The following is a 16,899-nucleotide window of genomic DNA, read 5'->3' on the forward strand; positions in this document are numbered from 1 at the left end:
CATTTCCACCGTGTAGGCAACAGGAAACAGGAAGAATATAGCCACTTCATAAAAGATGAAAAGTGAGTCCACACTCGGGTATACACGTATATACATATATGTATATATATCAGATTTACTTACATCCGTCGTTGTATTCGCATGCATTCACACGAAATACTGCACTCCACTCCCCTCGCTGCCCCAGGAAAACGAGGATATTCGTGGCTAAATACAGACTCCTCAAAGAAAGTTGTGTATGTCAGCACAAATAAGCAACGACAGGGTGGAATTTCACAGTCACGGACACGTGCATGAAACATTATGTGATACCCAGGGTTAGCTCGAACCTTGTTTGGAATGCTGGAAAAGAGTTCAACCATCGAGTCATCGACTCGATCAAAACCGGTGGTCATCGACCTCAAATCGACGGGGGGTGTAACGTGCAAGTAGCGGACTCAGTGGATTCGCAGAACCTGCTTGTCGATTGCAAGCTGCTAGTTATTCCGTCTTATGAGTGTCAGAAAGAATAGCAAAGCCAGTTAAAACGAGGACGAGAGAAGCCATGTCCAGTGTAAGAAGCATACACACCACAAGGGCCACTTCCGTTTTGTGTCTGGTAGCCATCGTCCTAAACCGTCCATCTCAACGTGCTCGAGAAGAGAAGTGAGACCATCGTTGACGTGTACATGTGAGATCTGTCACCACGGGAGAAAGCTTACAGGAAAAGATTTTCTTCCCTCTCTCTGTCATCACTTTCGATCTTCTTCCTTCCCCCTTTCGCAAGCTGCGCTGTTGAGACAAATGGACTCAGTCCTCCTTCATTCGCTTTGTGAGTGAATTACTTCTCATGTGAAAACTACGACATTCTTTCTACACCATGTGCCTCAGCGCTATCTAATTCTCAACAATTCACACATCCCCTGTGCTTAGAGAAGGCAGTATGATATGACGATCACGACTATTTTGCCTTCTTGTGGAGACAGGGCAACGAAAAAAAAAGACGATAAGGTGTTCGATCGACCAACTCGGTACAATACAGGTGTCCGATGAGCTATCTAGTATGGCGTCATGATGAAGCATTTGCGCTTCCTTTTTTCTAATTAAGAGAGAAAGTGGCGGTGAGCATCAATCGCAGAAAGCAGCGGGTCATCAGGAAAAGCGGAAACTCGGTCATGGTTTTCGTCTCTCCTACATCCGGTTGTCTCTCTGTCCCGTCACGCACGATGGAGAATACAGAAACAGAGGTTGCGTCCGTCTCAGTCTCAACACATGAGATGAAGCAAGCGAACTCATCCCCAAAGCTTCGCTCTCCTCAACTCTGCATTTCGTTCAAGGATTGAGGCATACGAAAAACGCCTTCTGTCAAGAAACGTGTGAGAAAGGATCACCGTGACTGCATGCATCTAGAGAACTGAAACAAAAGCGATTCTGGTGTCGATTATAACGAAAGAGTTTAGTCGAGATCCGGTGCGCCAGGGGCTCCTGAACACACAGTCACGTGCAGAAAACAACCAGGAGGCGTTCAACTGTCAAGCAATAAAGAAATTCTAAACTGAAACACCGTGCTTAAAGGTCAACGAAATGAGACGACGATTTGCTCGCTGCTGATACAACTGGCATTCGTTTTGGGCGAGGGCACTTATCACCCTATCCTCACCCACTTCGGTTCCTCAATGTTGCAGAGATACTTCCACGTCGCATACACATTCCCTTTTATTCCGACAATCTTCGCCTCCTCTTTTCTTGCCGTCTTTCCCCCCCCCCCCCCCCCGCACCGAACAACTGAAATCCTTCGTAAACTTACGCGGCGCTGGCCCGCCAGCAGGTCTGGCCATGATGATTTGGTCGACGCGTAGAACTGTCAGTGCAGCATCTGCGCCTAGACGTAATGCCCACTGCTTCATCTTGTGATGGTCGTAGATTTTCTTTTCAACAGCATTGATTGTCAACGAAGGAGCGCTTGCTGCCGCCGCGCTCTTGAATGACGGGTAGGATACACTGATATCTGTGTTCACACCCTCGTGAACGCGGCCCTGGCCATGCGCCGCATGCAGAGCTGCCAAAGCCTCTGAAAAACGATTCACAATTACCACAACCACGCACTTTTAACACACACTACCCGACTTGCGTCTGCAACTCTACACAAACGCATGCATGCATGCTTTGAAAACATTACGTAGGGTTCACGGACTGGGAGCTGTGCAAATGAACATCCCAACAATGCAACATTTCTACATGTTTACGCATATATTGTATGCATACATATTCATGTTTGTCTGTGCGCCACTGCGTCGCACCTTCGCCGTTCATTTTCTTCTGAGATTTGTGCTTTCAAAAAGACTCGCCTTTCAGCTCCCATTGTTTGCTCACCAGTGCCGCTATGACCGGAGCTCTCGGCGAGAAGGCGAGGAATCATCTCGAAGGCCTCGCCGAATTTCAAAACTGCATATTGCTCCACGCCTGGCAGCGTAGCGCCGAATGCCTACGCGAGAAAAGGCGACACAGAACAACGAAGGAGGTAAAGGGGAAGAGCGAATACAACAGGGCACCGGAGAGAGACACGATAGAGATCGCCTATGCTAATATATACAACTGTATTGCTACATGGCCACCACATCCCCTGTTTACGCAGATATTACGGACGCATTTAGGCTCACGTATACTTCATCCAGAAACATGACAGTCGTTTTCTCCTCTCACCGCAAACTTCCTGGACATCTCCATTTCCGCTGCGCCTGCTCCAGCGACGAGACGAGGATCTTGTGTCAGAGCCTTGACCAGGTTGGCAGCGTCATCGATCGCCCTTTCCGCTTCATCGAGGACTGACGGAGTGCTGCCCCGTAGGACGACTGTGCATACGCGCGAGTCTTTTGTCAGGATGTTGGTAACCTTTTTGGACGAGATTTCAGACACGGTAATGGAGAGGCACGAACCCAATTCCTCCGGCGTAGGGACACCCTGAGAACGGAAAAACACACCCGTCAGAGCTGAATGTAAACCGTGATTTCAATGGCAACGGCGAAAAAGTATGCACATTCTCCGGGGAGACAATGCGCACAAGACGGGAAGAGAGAAAACGGAGAGGGGAACGAAGAAACGGTATTACATCATGCTGGGAGTACGATCGAGAGTGGGACGGAACGAGAAATAGAATAGCCCTCCTCTTTTCGTGAAGTGGACAACTCTTTCACAAATGATTAAAGGAAAAAAAATCACGAACAACACGGAGAGAAGACACGACACCCAGTAAGGTTCTTTGGTTCCCCATGTTGCCTGCTGTTTGCGAATTTGTGCCCCGCTTGGACCGGTCTTCATCTGGAAACCTTCTGGTGTGGAGCCTTACCAGCCGAACGACTGCGGTCGCGCCGAGGGCCCTGCAGAGGCGGCGGGTCTCAAACTTGGACTGGATCTGGATACATGTGTACACAAGGAAATCCGGAAGGAAACACACACAAGGTAACGAAAGCGCGAACGTGTACACCTCTTTGAGCTCCAGGGGACGAAATACGCTGCTGCGTTCGACCGTCCAATATACCAAGGGAAATTTCTTTTGTGAGCTCAGCTGAACCCGAGAAAGCGACGTGAAATCATCACAAGCACACACACGCACAGATCTCTGCACACATGCGTCCTTCCCTCTCTACACTGAGACAGAAATAAAAGCCATACACATCGGTGTGTGCCTACACGAAGAGTGTTTACCTTCAGTGTGAGGATATCATATTTGTTGCAGAAGTGCTGTGCAACGTCACTGATTGCTCCTCCGTGAACAATTATGACTTCGACGCCTGCGTCTTTGATTCCTTTGATGATTTCCTCCATTTGTCTCTCCTCTCCCTTCGTAAAATTTTTGAGTTCTTCGGCATTGTGCACGAGGACCGTTCCCTTCGCCTCAGTCGTCGAGCACTCGAGGCCGCAGCCGAGCACCATGACTTTGCAGTTTTGCTTGCTCTCCACACTTCCTGGAGATCAAGCAAGAGTCGCAAAGAGAGTCAGCAGAAAGCCAGATGCAACACAAGACTGATTTAGCGATATTAAAGCACACAAGGAAACATCGCTGCTTCTCCTTTCCGCTCCCCGTACCCACAAAAACACACCCTCCACTCTTCCCATCCGAAATTAAGAACACGCGCGAATGTGTGCAGAAAATAAAAAGAAAAGTACACAAGTGAAACGATATGCATCTACAGATAATATGCCCCTCTACATGTAGGCCTGGGGATCGTTGTCTCATCTCTGGCTCTCCATTTGCTTAGAAAAAGACTGGTAACACAGACGGCACCATTAAACCGTGGCTTGTCAAGCAATTCGCACATCAAAGACTATCCCTTGCAATTGCAAGAGAGAGACAAAATACAGACGAAAACAGAGTGGCAGCCGTACAACGGCGTATGCTCAATCGAGGACTAGGAGAGCAACACTCGGTTTACACACATTTTTCATCATTGGGATCCCTGCAAAAATTTGAAAAACGTCCGTGCAATGGCTTACCGCTGGGAGGTCTTGTGACGACCATTCCCTTGAGAACAACCGACTGCGACAGTCTTCCTCCAGTCAGCTTAGCAACTCGAATGTTTTCTACATCAAAGTCTTTTGGGTTGTTGGGAGGCATGACCATCGCGGCTGCCTGGGCGACGAGCTTGTGCAGCCGGCCCTCCGTGCACAGGGGCTTGGTCGCCACTGTCGACTCGAGCACTGGAAAGAAATTAGAAGCCCACACGGACAATCACGAGGTCCTACGAGTGAAGACCCCAACAACGCGTACACCCGCAGCGACAGAGAACGAGAGGAAAGCGAAACCAAACATGAAGCATGAAAAGCATTTGTGTTCGGATTCTCGGCAGATGCAAAACCCTTCGCAAAAGCGGGCTCAGTGTGCAGTGGGGTGCTTCATTGAGACAGCCATCTCCTCTACGAGTGGGAACGCAGAAATGTGAAAGGGTAGATCCACTCTACACAACATCGCCTATGGGTCGCCGCGAATGCAGGCGCCTCGTTTTACCTTCAGCGAGAGCCTGTTCATCGTTCAGACTCTTGAGCGTGTAGCACACGCTCTCTTCCAAGAAAGCAGGCAACTTGGCGACGGCCATCTCGTAGCCTCGCGCGACGTCGTTTGGGTGTAGACCTTGCTTGAGGAGATACTCCGCCTGAATACGGATGCGGAGATAAGAACCGCGAAGCGTGACACACAGAGCACACGAAACTGTTGAAGAGACAGCCAGAGCCACAACGCTCGACGCGGACGGATGACCGCAAGATGGCCATGTGAAGTCGACAAACACAGCTAACGACCAGGCAACCGAAAAACGGATCGTGTACATGACAGCCAGTAATAAAAAACAGAAAAGAAGAGAGATGTGCCACAAGACGTTCTCTCCTTCCCCACCAAACCCGGCTTACAAGCTTTTGACTCGCGTCGCGTTGGTGTGGCGCACGCATAACGACAAACACACCAGTGAGCGCCTGACTCCTATGACCCACAACTCGTGACACAGCAGGCACGGCATCTGCACCTTTAATGCAGCAGACTGTCCTCGCTCGCTTTTGCTGCCGTTTCTCTCTCCAGGTGTGCGCCTTCGGCCGTTCTCTTACTTGTGCCAAAAGCTGGCCAGCGAAGACGAGTAGGAGATTGACGGCGCCGCCAAACTCCTGCTGCTGCATCTCTGCCGCCATGGCGAGCATCTTGGCCGCGGGGTGCTGGACTTCGAGTTCCTTCACGATCAGAGAGGTGTGAGCAGTCACGATTCGCTTCCCGAGCGAAGTTACGACCAACTTTGACAAACTGTTTGGCCCTGTCAAAACGGAGCACGCCACAGACGCCGTTCGAGAGTCGTGCACACACCTTCGAAGAAACTCGAGGACAGAAGAGACGCCTTCAGATCGGCCAGGTTCTGCAACACAGCAGTCTGCAGGCCCTGATTTAACGCTTGCACGGCACAAGGATACTCTCTGTGCTGCATACGTCCGAACCAAACAGAAAAACACTTACCGAGAGATGTACGAGTGAGATCGGTGAGCGCCTTGCAGGCGTCGATGTTCTTGGCCGTTACCTCATCGATCCCGGTGAAGCTCCGATGGCCTTCCTTCAGGAGGCCCGAGAGGCCGTATCGGTTTGCGAACTGCAAAGGAAAACACGCGAAACGGCAACACGAGAAAATAAAAACCCAAAGAGGCTCCTTACTTTTCGGATTCAATCTCGACAAAAATGCATAAATGCATATATATATATATATATGCGAACACGTGGATTCGGACTTGGCGATTCAGGTGTACACGCCTTCTTCAGGCGCCACAAGAAGGGGGGAAGGACGAAGACTACCGTGCAGATGCACTTGTCGTCTTTTGCTCGTCTTCGAAGGGAATCCACACCAGGTGGTACAAAAAGAGAAACGTCTGAACGGAGGCGACTGACACGTCGACTCCTCGACGCGACAGGAACAGTAAGCAAACATACGTACCCGCCAAACTCAGCGTAAGCATCTTATCACATTCACATATATATATATATATATACATATATGCATGTCTGGATGCGTGATTTAGTTCTTTGCTGCGAAGATCCATATGCGCCACCAAAAATCGAGCCAAGCGAGTGTGTTTCTCGTGTGCAGGCCGACAGTCAGTTATTGGAAGAGAATCCAGAGAAGCAGGAGAAGTAGCAACAGAAAAAACGACATTTTTCGGCCCTGCCCCTGGCCCCGGTCAGCCTCGATGACGTAAGCGGAAAGAAGCATGGTGTCTCACCATTTCGGTGGATAAACCGGAGACCGATGGCAGAGGAAGTAGCTCCGAGGCAGCAGCTGCAGTTAGGCGCCGCGTTAAAGAAAGACGCTGGTTCTTGCTCTGTGTTAATCGCGTGTGTGTTCGGACAGCTGCTGAAGCAGTCGGGAGAAACGAGTAGAGAAGAACGGGAGGGGTGAAGAGAAAGAACTCAGGGTGAGGGGAGGGAAGGCGGAAAAACACTACGCGAGAGAATATGCGAAGAAGCGAATTTCGAAGGAGGGGGATGGGAAGGAAAGTTGGGGGAAGAAGAACAGAAGAAAGAATTCGGATGAGTCACCCAGTGCATGCAGGAAGACACGTGGCACACACGTGCGAAGGTGACGAGATTTCCTTCGGACAAGTAGAGGGAGTGTTCAGATGTTAGTGGAGAGATGGAGGAGCGGGAAAATCCCTGTGCGTTTTCTCGCAGCATCAAAAACAGATCTTGACGTTGTTCTTCCACTCCGCACGACTCTACGGACGCTCGTGTTCCGGTCGTGGAGATGGGCGAGGAAAACAAATCCCGATACAGCTGAAGAGAGACAGACACTCCGACAGTCAGGAATCCGCGACGCTCACTCCCACAAGCACCGACACTGAAACACAAAAACAAGAGGCGCGAACAAAGAAAGAAAACAGCAGAAGAAAGGAAGATACTACACACCTCTTCTCGCCCTCCCCTCTGCCTCGTCCTCTGTGCTCCCACCTGTGCGCAGCGTGCTCTCACCGTGTGTCTTCCGTCTTCCACATGCAAGAGGTAGTATAGGGCTCCTCTGACTGAGTCTGGTTTTTAAAAAATGTGCATGCACATGCGGGCCTTTCACACCCGATGAGTTTAAGAAATCATGATACAAATTGCCATTGTCCTGTGCTTACTGAGGGGATCGTCATATCGGCAAATTTGTTTTCCCCGTGTGTTCATCCGTGTCTCTCCGTCGGTGCCGTCGTGAGAATTTTCGGCGTCTTGGCGGAATCGGCAATTTCTGTTGTACGTGTAGACGTACCTACAACTAGTCAGCGTCAAAGATGTCTTGTACGATTTGCGTGTCACCGGACCAGAGTTCTTTCTTCTTGATGTGGCATCGCGCAGCGATTCCACTCAAAATGAGATCTCTGGAACGAGGGTAGGAGGTGGACAGAGTGGGATGTCTTTCTCTAAGTTACAACAGAAGAACCGAATTGAGGTGGTCAAAAGGGTAGACGGATACTCTCTTGAAGAGTTACATTCTTACTTATGCTTGAAAAATGTTCTTCAGTTCCCGAAAAGAACGTTGACAGAGGCAATGGTGCGGGAAGAACTGGTCGGACAGCACGAGATATACCTACGGATACGACGCGGTTGACACGTCCATGACTCAGGCGCTCGAACACACCTGCCTAATCCAAGCTGAATTCGGACAGACTTCAGCAATACACGTCTCATCAAGAGCAGAAAAAACGTACACAACACAGATAAAATATGTACGATTATACTTTTATTAATAAAAATCTAGTACACCCACAATAACAGTTGTGTCATGTCAGAAATTCAATGGCAACATGAGAACAAGAGATGTCACAAGCGGGCCCGCAGCACATGCAGAAGATAGTGGGAGACACCAAGACAAAAGATAGACAGGAGGAACAACATCAGCAAAGGGGAAGTCACTAAGGAAGAGGGAGAAAGAAGAATGCGAGCCGCCCCGTTGCTGTGCTCTCTGATACTCCAAGTGACGACAGAGCGCGAAGACGAGGATTTTTTTCTTCGGGAATTTTTGTACAGACAAGCTCGGAGCAGACATCGAATGGGTTTGAGAAACCCTTGGTGACAAAAGAGAAGAAACTGTGTCTCTTAACCGTCTGTATTTGAGCATCACACTCACTCTTTAGTGGTCAGCAGCCTTCGTCCACCAATATGGTTTTCATTCGTTTGATAATCACTCAAGAGTATCTGTGTGTTTCTGTCCACTTCGCTCTGATTATTTCCTTCGCTTGACTGTATCTGCTTGCCGCTATTTCCTACTCTTTCACTCTCTGCTCCCTGCCACTTCGTGTTGCCACATCATGTTTTCAACTCCACTTCCCTCTTCTCTCTTTTCTTGGTCATTCTGCTTTTCAATCTCTCATCGCTCCCGTCAGGTTTTGTCTCTTCTTTCTCCTGACGGGACGCAGAAGTGGAACACAGAAGCACAGATATCTAGTCAAGAAAACAGACGCCTGCGAAAATGTCTAGCTACCAGATGGCAACGAACAAGTGATGTTGCCGATGGAAAAGCGAAAAATGAGTCACGGCTTCTTCGTGGTTTCCCTCACAAGACAGAGGCGTCTTTGCCCCTGGAAAGAAGCAGTGAGAGATACAAGCTGTGATGTGCCCGTTTTTTCACACCAGTGTGTCATGAAGATCTTTTACAGTAGAGGACATCGCCGGCCGCGTTGCTAAAGAGTTGCTCATGTCCATGAGCGCGATTTTCTCGACACACATGCACCGGCCTGAGCCACAACGCTTCCAGGTATAGAACATACATATGCAAAAATTGTACAGGTGCAGTATATACTTATGTCGTTCGCTATACCCATCTAGACGTGAATGAACAAATCAGTTAAACAGGATGCACACTCACACGAGAACATACGTTTCATAAAAGAGACGGACCGCTGTTGTTCTGATATCTCGAAACGTGTATACGATAAAAGGGAGTTTCTGCACAGCCAGTGGAAAGCCAGCTTCCTCGTGAAATATAACCCCGCTCGCATACAAAACAGATTCCCAGGGACAGAGTGCGGGCAAAACGAGAGGACGCATACATGGAAATAATGCGTGCATAGATATGTGTCTCAATATGGATACATACATGCTTGCATACATCCATCGATATCTGCATCCACGTGTATGAAGACTTCCACGCAGTACAGTCAACCACAGAGACCCGGCGTTTTCTATCATGGTTGCTAGGGAGAGGGCGGACAAATAGGAAAACCGCAGGGTTACTTATTGACACTACGTTCCCAAAAGAGCTACTTCGCTAGACCAGACATCATAATCGCGCCTCAACGTGTCTCCCCGTACACACATAAACACAGTTAGAGGGGGGTATGAAGTTAGTCGCAGTTGCTGACCCGCGAATCGCAGGGGACGACGACTTTGAACACAACAATCGTTCCCCTAAGCATGTGCACGATGCAGTAAAAAACAAATAGTAGTGCGCGCATCCATATCAATTTATGCGCAGTTCCAGGCACAAGTCTATGTATACACACCCGTTTGTGCAGCGAATGCAAAGTAGAGATACAGTGTCTGGTCTAGATCTTGAGGGAGACAGGAGGCATATGTACATCAGTTGAAACGTGCAGTGTCCGAGTTGCGTTGTCATATCTCGTTGCGAAAGGCTTGTGGATGTGATTCTGGATGTACCGAAGAAGACTGTCACGCGCATCTTTCAAGCTCTCCGCGACGAACAAGACAGGCTGATACGTGGTGATCGGAAAGTCTTGCTGTGCTGCGTCCTCAGGGCGCCACTGACGAACCTCGAGCTGATAGGAACAGAGAAAAGAGGAAAGCGAGTAGCGGCGAATCAAGCTCACCTATCCAGCAGAAGACGCCAGCACGCATCAAACACACAGCACATGAACAACGAAGCATTTCTCAGTGACGGTGGAGAATCCGGGATATTGCTTAATCCGAGTAATGCTGGTGTGTGCCTTCATGGACAGGGAGCCAAGGAACGGACAGAAAAAGACAGAAGCAGAGAGAGCCTGCAACCGTAAGAAATACAATGTCGCAAAGGAAAAAGCAACCAGATAGATGGACACCATGAAACAATACACAGAGTCGCACAACGAACAAGGGGAAGTGCTTGGTGATGGCAACAGTATAAACAGCGGCGGTGATTCTGTGCTGGCGTGCGGAACGTAACCTAATTGAGAGTGAAAGGTGCACACAATGGAGATGAACATTCTAGTGCCGCCTGGTGCGCTCTTCACATACTTTCCCATTCGTAGGACAGGTCGAGTGTCGGAGTTCCCCTGGTGAGGAGAGCAATCCTGCGCCATATGCAGCCAATTCCATTTCATTTCCCGGATTGCATAGCAGCCCAAATTCGACTGAAAACCAGTACAAACGCTGGAGTCGGGCAATGTCTTCCTCTGAAGCCCCTAGAGACGCGAGCCCGAGAAGTTGCGAAAAATCTGCAAAATCCTGCAAAGATACCGAAACACGCGCACATGTATGTATATCTAAATGAGCACGTTGAGCATGCGTATACACAAACGTCGCCTGAATATCAGTCAGTCTGCGCGACTTTATGTGGTGCGGCGAGCAGCAGTCTGGCGAGTAAATCATGCTCTTGAGGAAGCTCCTAGACCGTCAAAAAGGAACGTGTGTAAGTCAGAGCTCTCCCATATCCCACATTACGGTGGCGCGCGAGCAGAGCAGACACTAGCGGCGGATGCACTGTGGTTACAGCAACTCATTGGCGAAATGAAATCGTTGTGTCACCAAACAGCGATAGAGCAACGCGCTAAAACAAAAAAGTACCGGTTAGTGCATACCGGATTTGCCAACAGAGGGGCGTGGCCGAGGAGCTCGTGTACGACATCCGGCTCAGGAGTGTACAGAGGAGCCGAGTGGTGCCGAATGTACTGAGTTGAGAAAAATGTGCGGAACGCGAGCGCGTTCATGAAGTCCCTGGCCGACAGAAGGCCTGGAACGGGTCTCAGTGTAAAGCCTGAACAGAAAAGAAGACATTCAAGAGCAGAAGGCTCTCATGGGCGCGAAGGAGCACTTGTTGACAAAGACGAAACAGACAGATATGTCGTGCTAGCAGGAGCAGCGATACAATCACAGAAAGCTGAGGGCGAACAAAATCACGGGCATCGGGAGCCAAAACGCCCGTCAGAGCGCATGCGTTTCTTCACCACCACGAAGCACAGGAGGGCGAACGTTTCCACCAACAGAGCAACCAGATCATTCGCGTCTCGAGAGAAGCCCCAAGCGTGCAGGCACGTTTGAGGCTGGTTGATTGCATGTTTCTGAGTCCCTACGTGAGTTAAAGTTAGAGGCACTTCCTCTTTCGCTCGAGATTGCTGCGCAGCCAAGCGCCTACCATACGACAGTGTAAGCGTTCGGGGAAGACGATCTGTCCTTTGCGCTCATGAGAAACAACTTTTCGTCCTTTTCGCGCGCAGCATCAGGTTACCGTTTTTGGCTAGGCACATATATGCAGTGGCAATTCTATATAGGCATATACTGATCTATGGTTACACGTCTGCGCGGGTGTATTGCTTGTTTCACGACCAATGTGGACGAGCGCCGTGCGACCGCACCTGTTTTGGCCTTGATATACTCATTGACCTCTGCAACCTGAGGAATTGTGTCCGGCCCGTAGACACGAGCATCCCTCAAACCTGCCAGCACTTCGTTGTATTCGTTGCAAGCTAGAGTGGGGTAGAGATCCGTCAGGATGCCCCACACGTGTTTCCACGTCGCCGTTTCTGAAGAAAGGAGACGAAGAAGAAATGTAATTTGGAAAAGGACAGGAAAGAGGGGAAACGACATCTCGAAAGAGCCAATGGATGATCCGGTTCTAATCACTCTTTTTAGCTGGTGGCCGTGAACAGGAGGAAACACCCAACGGACACCGGGAGGAATCCGCAAAGAAAAAGGAAAAAACGCCAAAAGTGGGGAATGTTATTCAGGCCACTTAATCATCACCTCGTTGCATTCCCTTGTTGGAAAGATTCGGGTCTTCCCATCACTGCTCCTGCCTTCGAGACACAAAAGGGTCTTGAATACCAGTGAACGCCACAGCAACAGCAATCACGAGTACCATGGAAAAGGACTCCTTCCCGGCGAATATGCATGTGTATTTGGATGTCTCATGGCCTTACGCACCTCGTGGTGTATAGTCGATAATTCCAACTGCCCGTCCGGCTTTATGATTTTCTGCGCACGATGCAATCTCTTGACGTCTCTTGCGATAAATGACGTCGTGGAAACCAGGGTGGTCCGCCTCAAGGTCTTTGCCTGTTTGAAAGAGAGACCGAATAGAGCAGAGAAATTGAGCGCTAACTACACGCGCGGACGACATATAAGTAAAGGAAAGGATGGCAGCGAGAGACATAGAGCAGCGCAGAGGAGAGAAAGAAAATCCCCGAAACAGACGACAAGTATGGTTGAGACAACTCGATCCACCTACTCTTCACAGGCCTTCATCAGTTCACCTACCTCTTGCAACAGGCCCTCTTCTATTCGTGTTTTCATGTGTGTTCCCTCTCCATCTGTGCGTACACACTGTTTCTAGCCCGTGCCCAAGTGAGCCAGCTACAGACCATACATCCACCCACCTCCATCAGCGTGAGAATGAAATCCTTGTCTTGCGCATCTCGCCTCACCCACTAGACGCCCATGTGCAGGTCGATTAAGCATGTAACTCTCTGGTCATCGTGTCAGTCTGTCGATATACTGGTGACACTTCAGCTAACTATGTACAAGTAAATTGTCTCCGACACGACTTCCCAGAAAAAGTTGGCTTTCCTGGAGTACGACATACCCGCGTCAAGAGTGTGGGAAGCAATGCGATCGAGGTCTTCTGGAGACCGAGGGAACCACGGGACATCCGCTGGCGCCCCGCGAGTAAACGCCACACAGTACGACCCCAGTCTGTCAATCAACTGCGTGGCATTCTCTGATTCCCATTCTCCCTCGAAGCTGATGGAAACAGTCCTACAAAAAAATCACACATGGGACTTGTGACAACCAGATGGAGAAAGAGGAAATCACGGGCGACACAGAGAGCAGACAGACGACACGAGAAATGGACGCGAAAAACTCTTACATGCAAAGAGAGAAAATGAGCTGACGACGGGTCTATACCGGAGTGCATGACACGCAAACCGCAGATGCAGGCAAGAGAGAGAATCTCCGATCAGGAAATCAAAACATTAAAATGCAGCCGACTTAGTGATCGGAGTGGACGAATGAGAGAAAACGGAAACAACAGCACATATAATGAAACACCAATGACAACCAGAATTTTCTCAACCCTGTGAAAACTTCGTTCATCTTCCTACTTATTGGATGTACGAATTCAAAATCACACAATTTTAAAAAACAATTGCAGCCAATTGTGCAGAGAGGTGAGATACGTTCATCGACCTTGTTAACCCTACACAGCCGCAGGGTCTCAGTTTCCAAATACTCACATCTTCCGTAGATCCAGAGGATCCGGAGAGCTCCTAATCTCAGTGATGTTCACATTGTACGCAGCGAAAATGGCCTGTCACATGCAGTCAGAAGAAAATAGAACCGAGCATGAGGAAGGGGAGCCCGTTGATGAACGTAGACAAGTGGGCTGTAGGTGGGCACACATATTTATGCCACAGAAGGAAACATGTCGCGTTGCAGACTCCCTCTACTGTTTCGTATTCATTCTTCTCCCACTGTTCCCTGCATCCTAGAGAGAGAAAGTGCAACAAAAAGTGACCTTCCCAACCAGATAAAAACACAACTCGGAAGGACGCGCAGTTGTGTTCAAGCCGTCTTTGTCCGTAGGACAACAGTCAATTCAAAAAAATCGTGCAGGCTTACAGCCAACTCAGAAATAGAGCCCACTCGGTCTTCGATTTGACAGGAAACGTTATTGATCGACAGCCTTCGTGTTGATGCTCTCGTGCTCGGGCCTTCGGTGGCGCCACCGCTTGCTACACCGTCCGAAGTTCTGCCTTGCACTTTTGTCTGCTGCGGGGAGCGTGTCCGTAGAGGATCTTCCCTTGTCCCTTCCCTTCCCTCCGAGAAACTGCAAGTAAGAATGGCGCCATTGGCAGTGGTTGTCGATTCGGCAACAGAGGAGGCAAACTCCCTCGCCGCGACAAAGGGACGTCCCTGCAACGTAGTTCGGCGTCGTTCCTCTCTCTGGCATCGTGCCACTGAAATGTGAAACGTTGCTGGCAAGGAAAGAGCTTTGTTTTGACAGGACAGGCGAAACAGTCCACAGCCAAATGCAGAGAAACGGGACTGCGGGCAATTGATCGCTGCTACAGATTCTTGGGGGACAGCAGAACAGGCTCGGGAGAGGAGACCCCGTAGTGTCACGTGTGCACGCAGCGCGGTGGATAGAGACATCGATTTAGAATGCGTTACGGTGATCGGAGACATACGGAAACAAGATGGCGATTGTGGTCCTTCTTTCATAAAAAGGTGTTAGACAAGGAACCGCACACACACGGAACTTATACAATGGAAAGGGATCTCGTATCCAAAGCATTAGGCAAGGCTGCAGGAAATCTGAGTTAAGAGACAGCGTTCGTGGCTTTGGTAGACTAGCAGATGATGCACTTTGCAAGAAGAGAAGAGACTACCTGTCGTAACACATCTGTACGTCATAGGCCAAATGCGTAGATCCTCATCTCCCTGTACCGAGCCGGTGTGCTGCAATTGAGAATTGGGGTGGCCTTATTTGAGCATATTCTGCCTCTAGGCACGGAACTGTGCGGAAAAAGTTGTCTGTAAGACCTCTCAACGGCAGAAGAGAAAAAGTACCACAAGCGCATCGACAATCGAGACTTCTCGCTAGTTGTGGCCGCTCCCCATTGATGCGCGGCGGTAACTGCTCGCACCAACAAAGAAAGGATACCCCCGCAACTTGTCTTCGCCGGCCACCTTATCACAACGGCTCAACTTGTTTTCCCCGAAAATTGGCTCACCCCGTAAACGTCTTACCTGCTCCCTGGCTGATCCGTCAGTGAAACGTTAAACAGGCACCAGCACCAAACGGTTTAGATAGATGTCACTGTGCATTTGCCCGCGCAATGCGGAGATCGCAGAACGTAACACGCGAAATGAGAGACGCGCGAATCGGTGACTTCAGAAAAACGTTCGAAGTGGTCAGTATTGCTTGTAAGCAGGGGAGAAGGACTGCTACAGTCGATGTCATTTCTAGCGGAAAAGCCTGACACTGTCCGAGAGGTCTAACCGTATGAACGACCGTGTGCTTCCTCGGAACGGACTGGGCATTCGAGGCTGTGGTAGGAATTGCTTCTGGCTCTATAGTTATTCATACGAGCTCTGATGGGTCACACTCAGTCAAGACGAGACACCTCTCAGGAGGCAGTCCTGAATGTTCTGAGACACTGCAACGTGAAAGAAAGAGGCGTATGCTCCTTCAAAAATTGTTTCTGTCTCTGGCGGTTGGAGACCCGTATACATGCGTCTATCATTCCTAACCCCCGTTTTAGGTTGCCCGAGCAGCAATGCCGAGCTTGCGTAAGCACAATTGAACCTGAAGCCGGATGCTCGAGTGCCAAGATTTGATAACGTGCTCGCAGACAGCAGAGAGCAGCTGAGTACAAAATGAAACTTCTATCACACGCTTAGCGACAGTGCGTCCTTTCAGTGTTCCTCTCTCGCATTGCGTAAACTAGTATCTGAATCATCACTTTGTGGCGTCGGACGATCATGTGCGGTATTCAGGTGGGGCGGTCAGGATCATCCATTCGAATACATGGATCATCAGGGGCACACCTTGTTGACTATGCTGACTGCCGTAGCCAGCAACAGCACCAGGTTGCGAACAGAAAACAGAAGGCCTCATTTCTCGTATACATGAAAGTGGTTCACCATGCACAGTATGACAACCTTTCGGCCAAAACAAAAACACAAAGAGCCGCTGTGGAATAAATTGTCGGCACTTTAAGTCACAGTCCGTTTCACAGTCCAGGAGGGCTGTCTAAGCTAGGCTCCATGGACACGAACGTTCTCCTCTCTCGTGTATTAGCTGTCGCGGTCTTCCACCCTTTGCATAAGAAGAAGGGGATATGCTATGAGTATTTTTTTGGTGCGCAAAGCAGCTACGGCCTTCGAAGGGCATCAGGATGGCAGTCGGTGGTCGTATCAAGCACTAAACTTATGACAGAAGCAGAGTCAGTGGAAAGTGCCTTGCGTGTGGTGGTTTCCACATTTTCCAGTTACACAATATGGTAGTCAAAGGTTTCACACGTTTCCGTACCAGAATAACGAAACAGTGAACATTCACCGACTTACGGTCAAACGCACCATCATCCATCGACGTCCTGCGGTGCCCTGGAAATTAAGGGCAGTGTGCTAGAGGGAAGGCGACACAGTGCCACTTACCCCGATTCGTTGCCTGCCGTAGTCGTCAACTACCGAATTGGTTCTATGCT

The 16,899-nt window shown here is 49.6% G+C and overlaps 2 protein-coding genes across 2 annotated transcripts; both read right to left on the reverse strand.

Moving 5' to 3' along the window:
- Window positions 1-1,147: 1,147 nt before the first annotated feature.
- Window positions 1,148-7,394, reverse strand: TGME49_287500 (T complex chaperonin, putative). The gene is made up of 11 exons (XM_002371996.2): window positions 6,727-7,394; window positions 5,972-6,101; window positions 5,575-5,774; window positions 4,985-5,129; window positions 4,474-4,677; window positions 3,685-3,944; window positions 3,326-3,391; window positions 2,683-2,940; window positions 2,353-2,464; window positions 1,787-2,050; window positions 1,148-1,464 (listed from the first exon to the last, which is right to left on the reverse strand). The coding sequence occupies exons 1-11, from the start codon at window positions 6,727-6,729 to the stop codon at window positions 1,436-1,438; spliced, it is 1,671 nt and encodes a 556-aa protein (XP_002372037.1). The 5' UTR covers window positions 6,730-7,394; the 3' UTR covers window positions 1,148-1,435.
- A 2,629-nt stretch (window positions 7,395-10,023) lies between these two features.
- AAH2 (aromatic amino acid hydrolase AAH2) lies at window positions 10,024-14,842 on the reverse strand (the record flags this gene model as incomplete). The annotated part of the gene is made up of 8 exons (XM_018779573.1): window positions 10,024-10,254; window positions 10,709-10,918; window positions 11,272-11,447; window positions 12,046-12,213; window positions 12,614-12,745; window positions 13,272-13,444; window positions 13,924-13,997; window positions 14,309-14,842. 8 exons carry the CDS (start codon window positions 14,840-14,842, stop codon window positions 10,024-10,026), a joined length of 1,698 nt encoding a protein of 565 aa, XP_018637857.1.
- Window positions 14,843-16,899: the final 2,057 nt, after the last annotated feature.

This window comes from Toxoplasma gondii, chromosome V (genome assembly GCF_000006565.2).
Source record: "Toxoplasma gondii ME49 chromosome V, whole genome shotgun sequence".
NCBI lineage: Eukaryota > Apicomplexa > Conoidasida > Eucoccidiorida > Sarcocystidae > Toxoplasma > Toxoplasma gondii.

Coding starts and splice junctions, on each gene's coding strand:
- TGME49_287500 (XM_002371996.2), bottom strand. Junction 3,392..3,684: donor ATGATATCCTCACACTGAAG/GTAAACACTCTT, acceptor ACATGTATCCAG/ATCCAGTCCAAGTTTGAGAC. Junction 2,051..2,352: donor CTCCGGTCATAGCGGCACTG/GTGAGCAAACAA, acceptor ATCGTTTTTCAG/AGGCTTTGGCAGCTCTGCAT.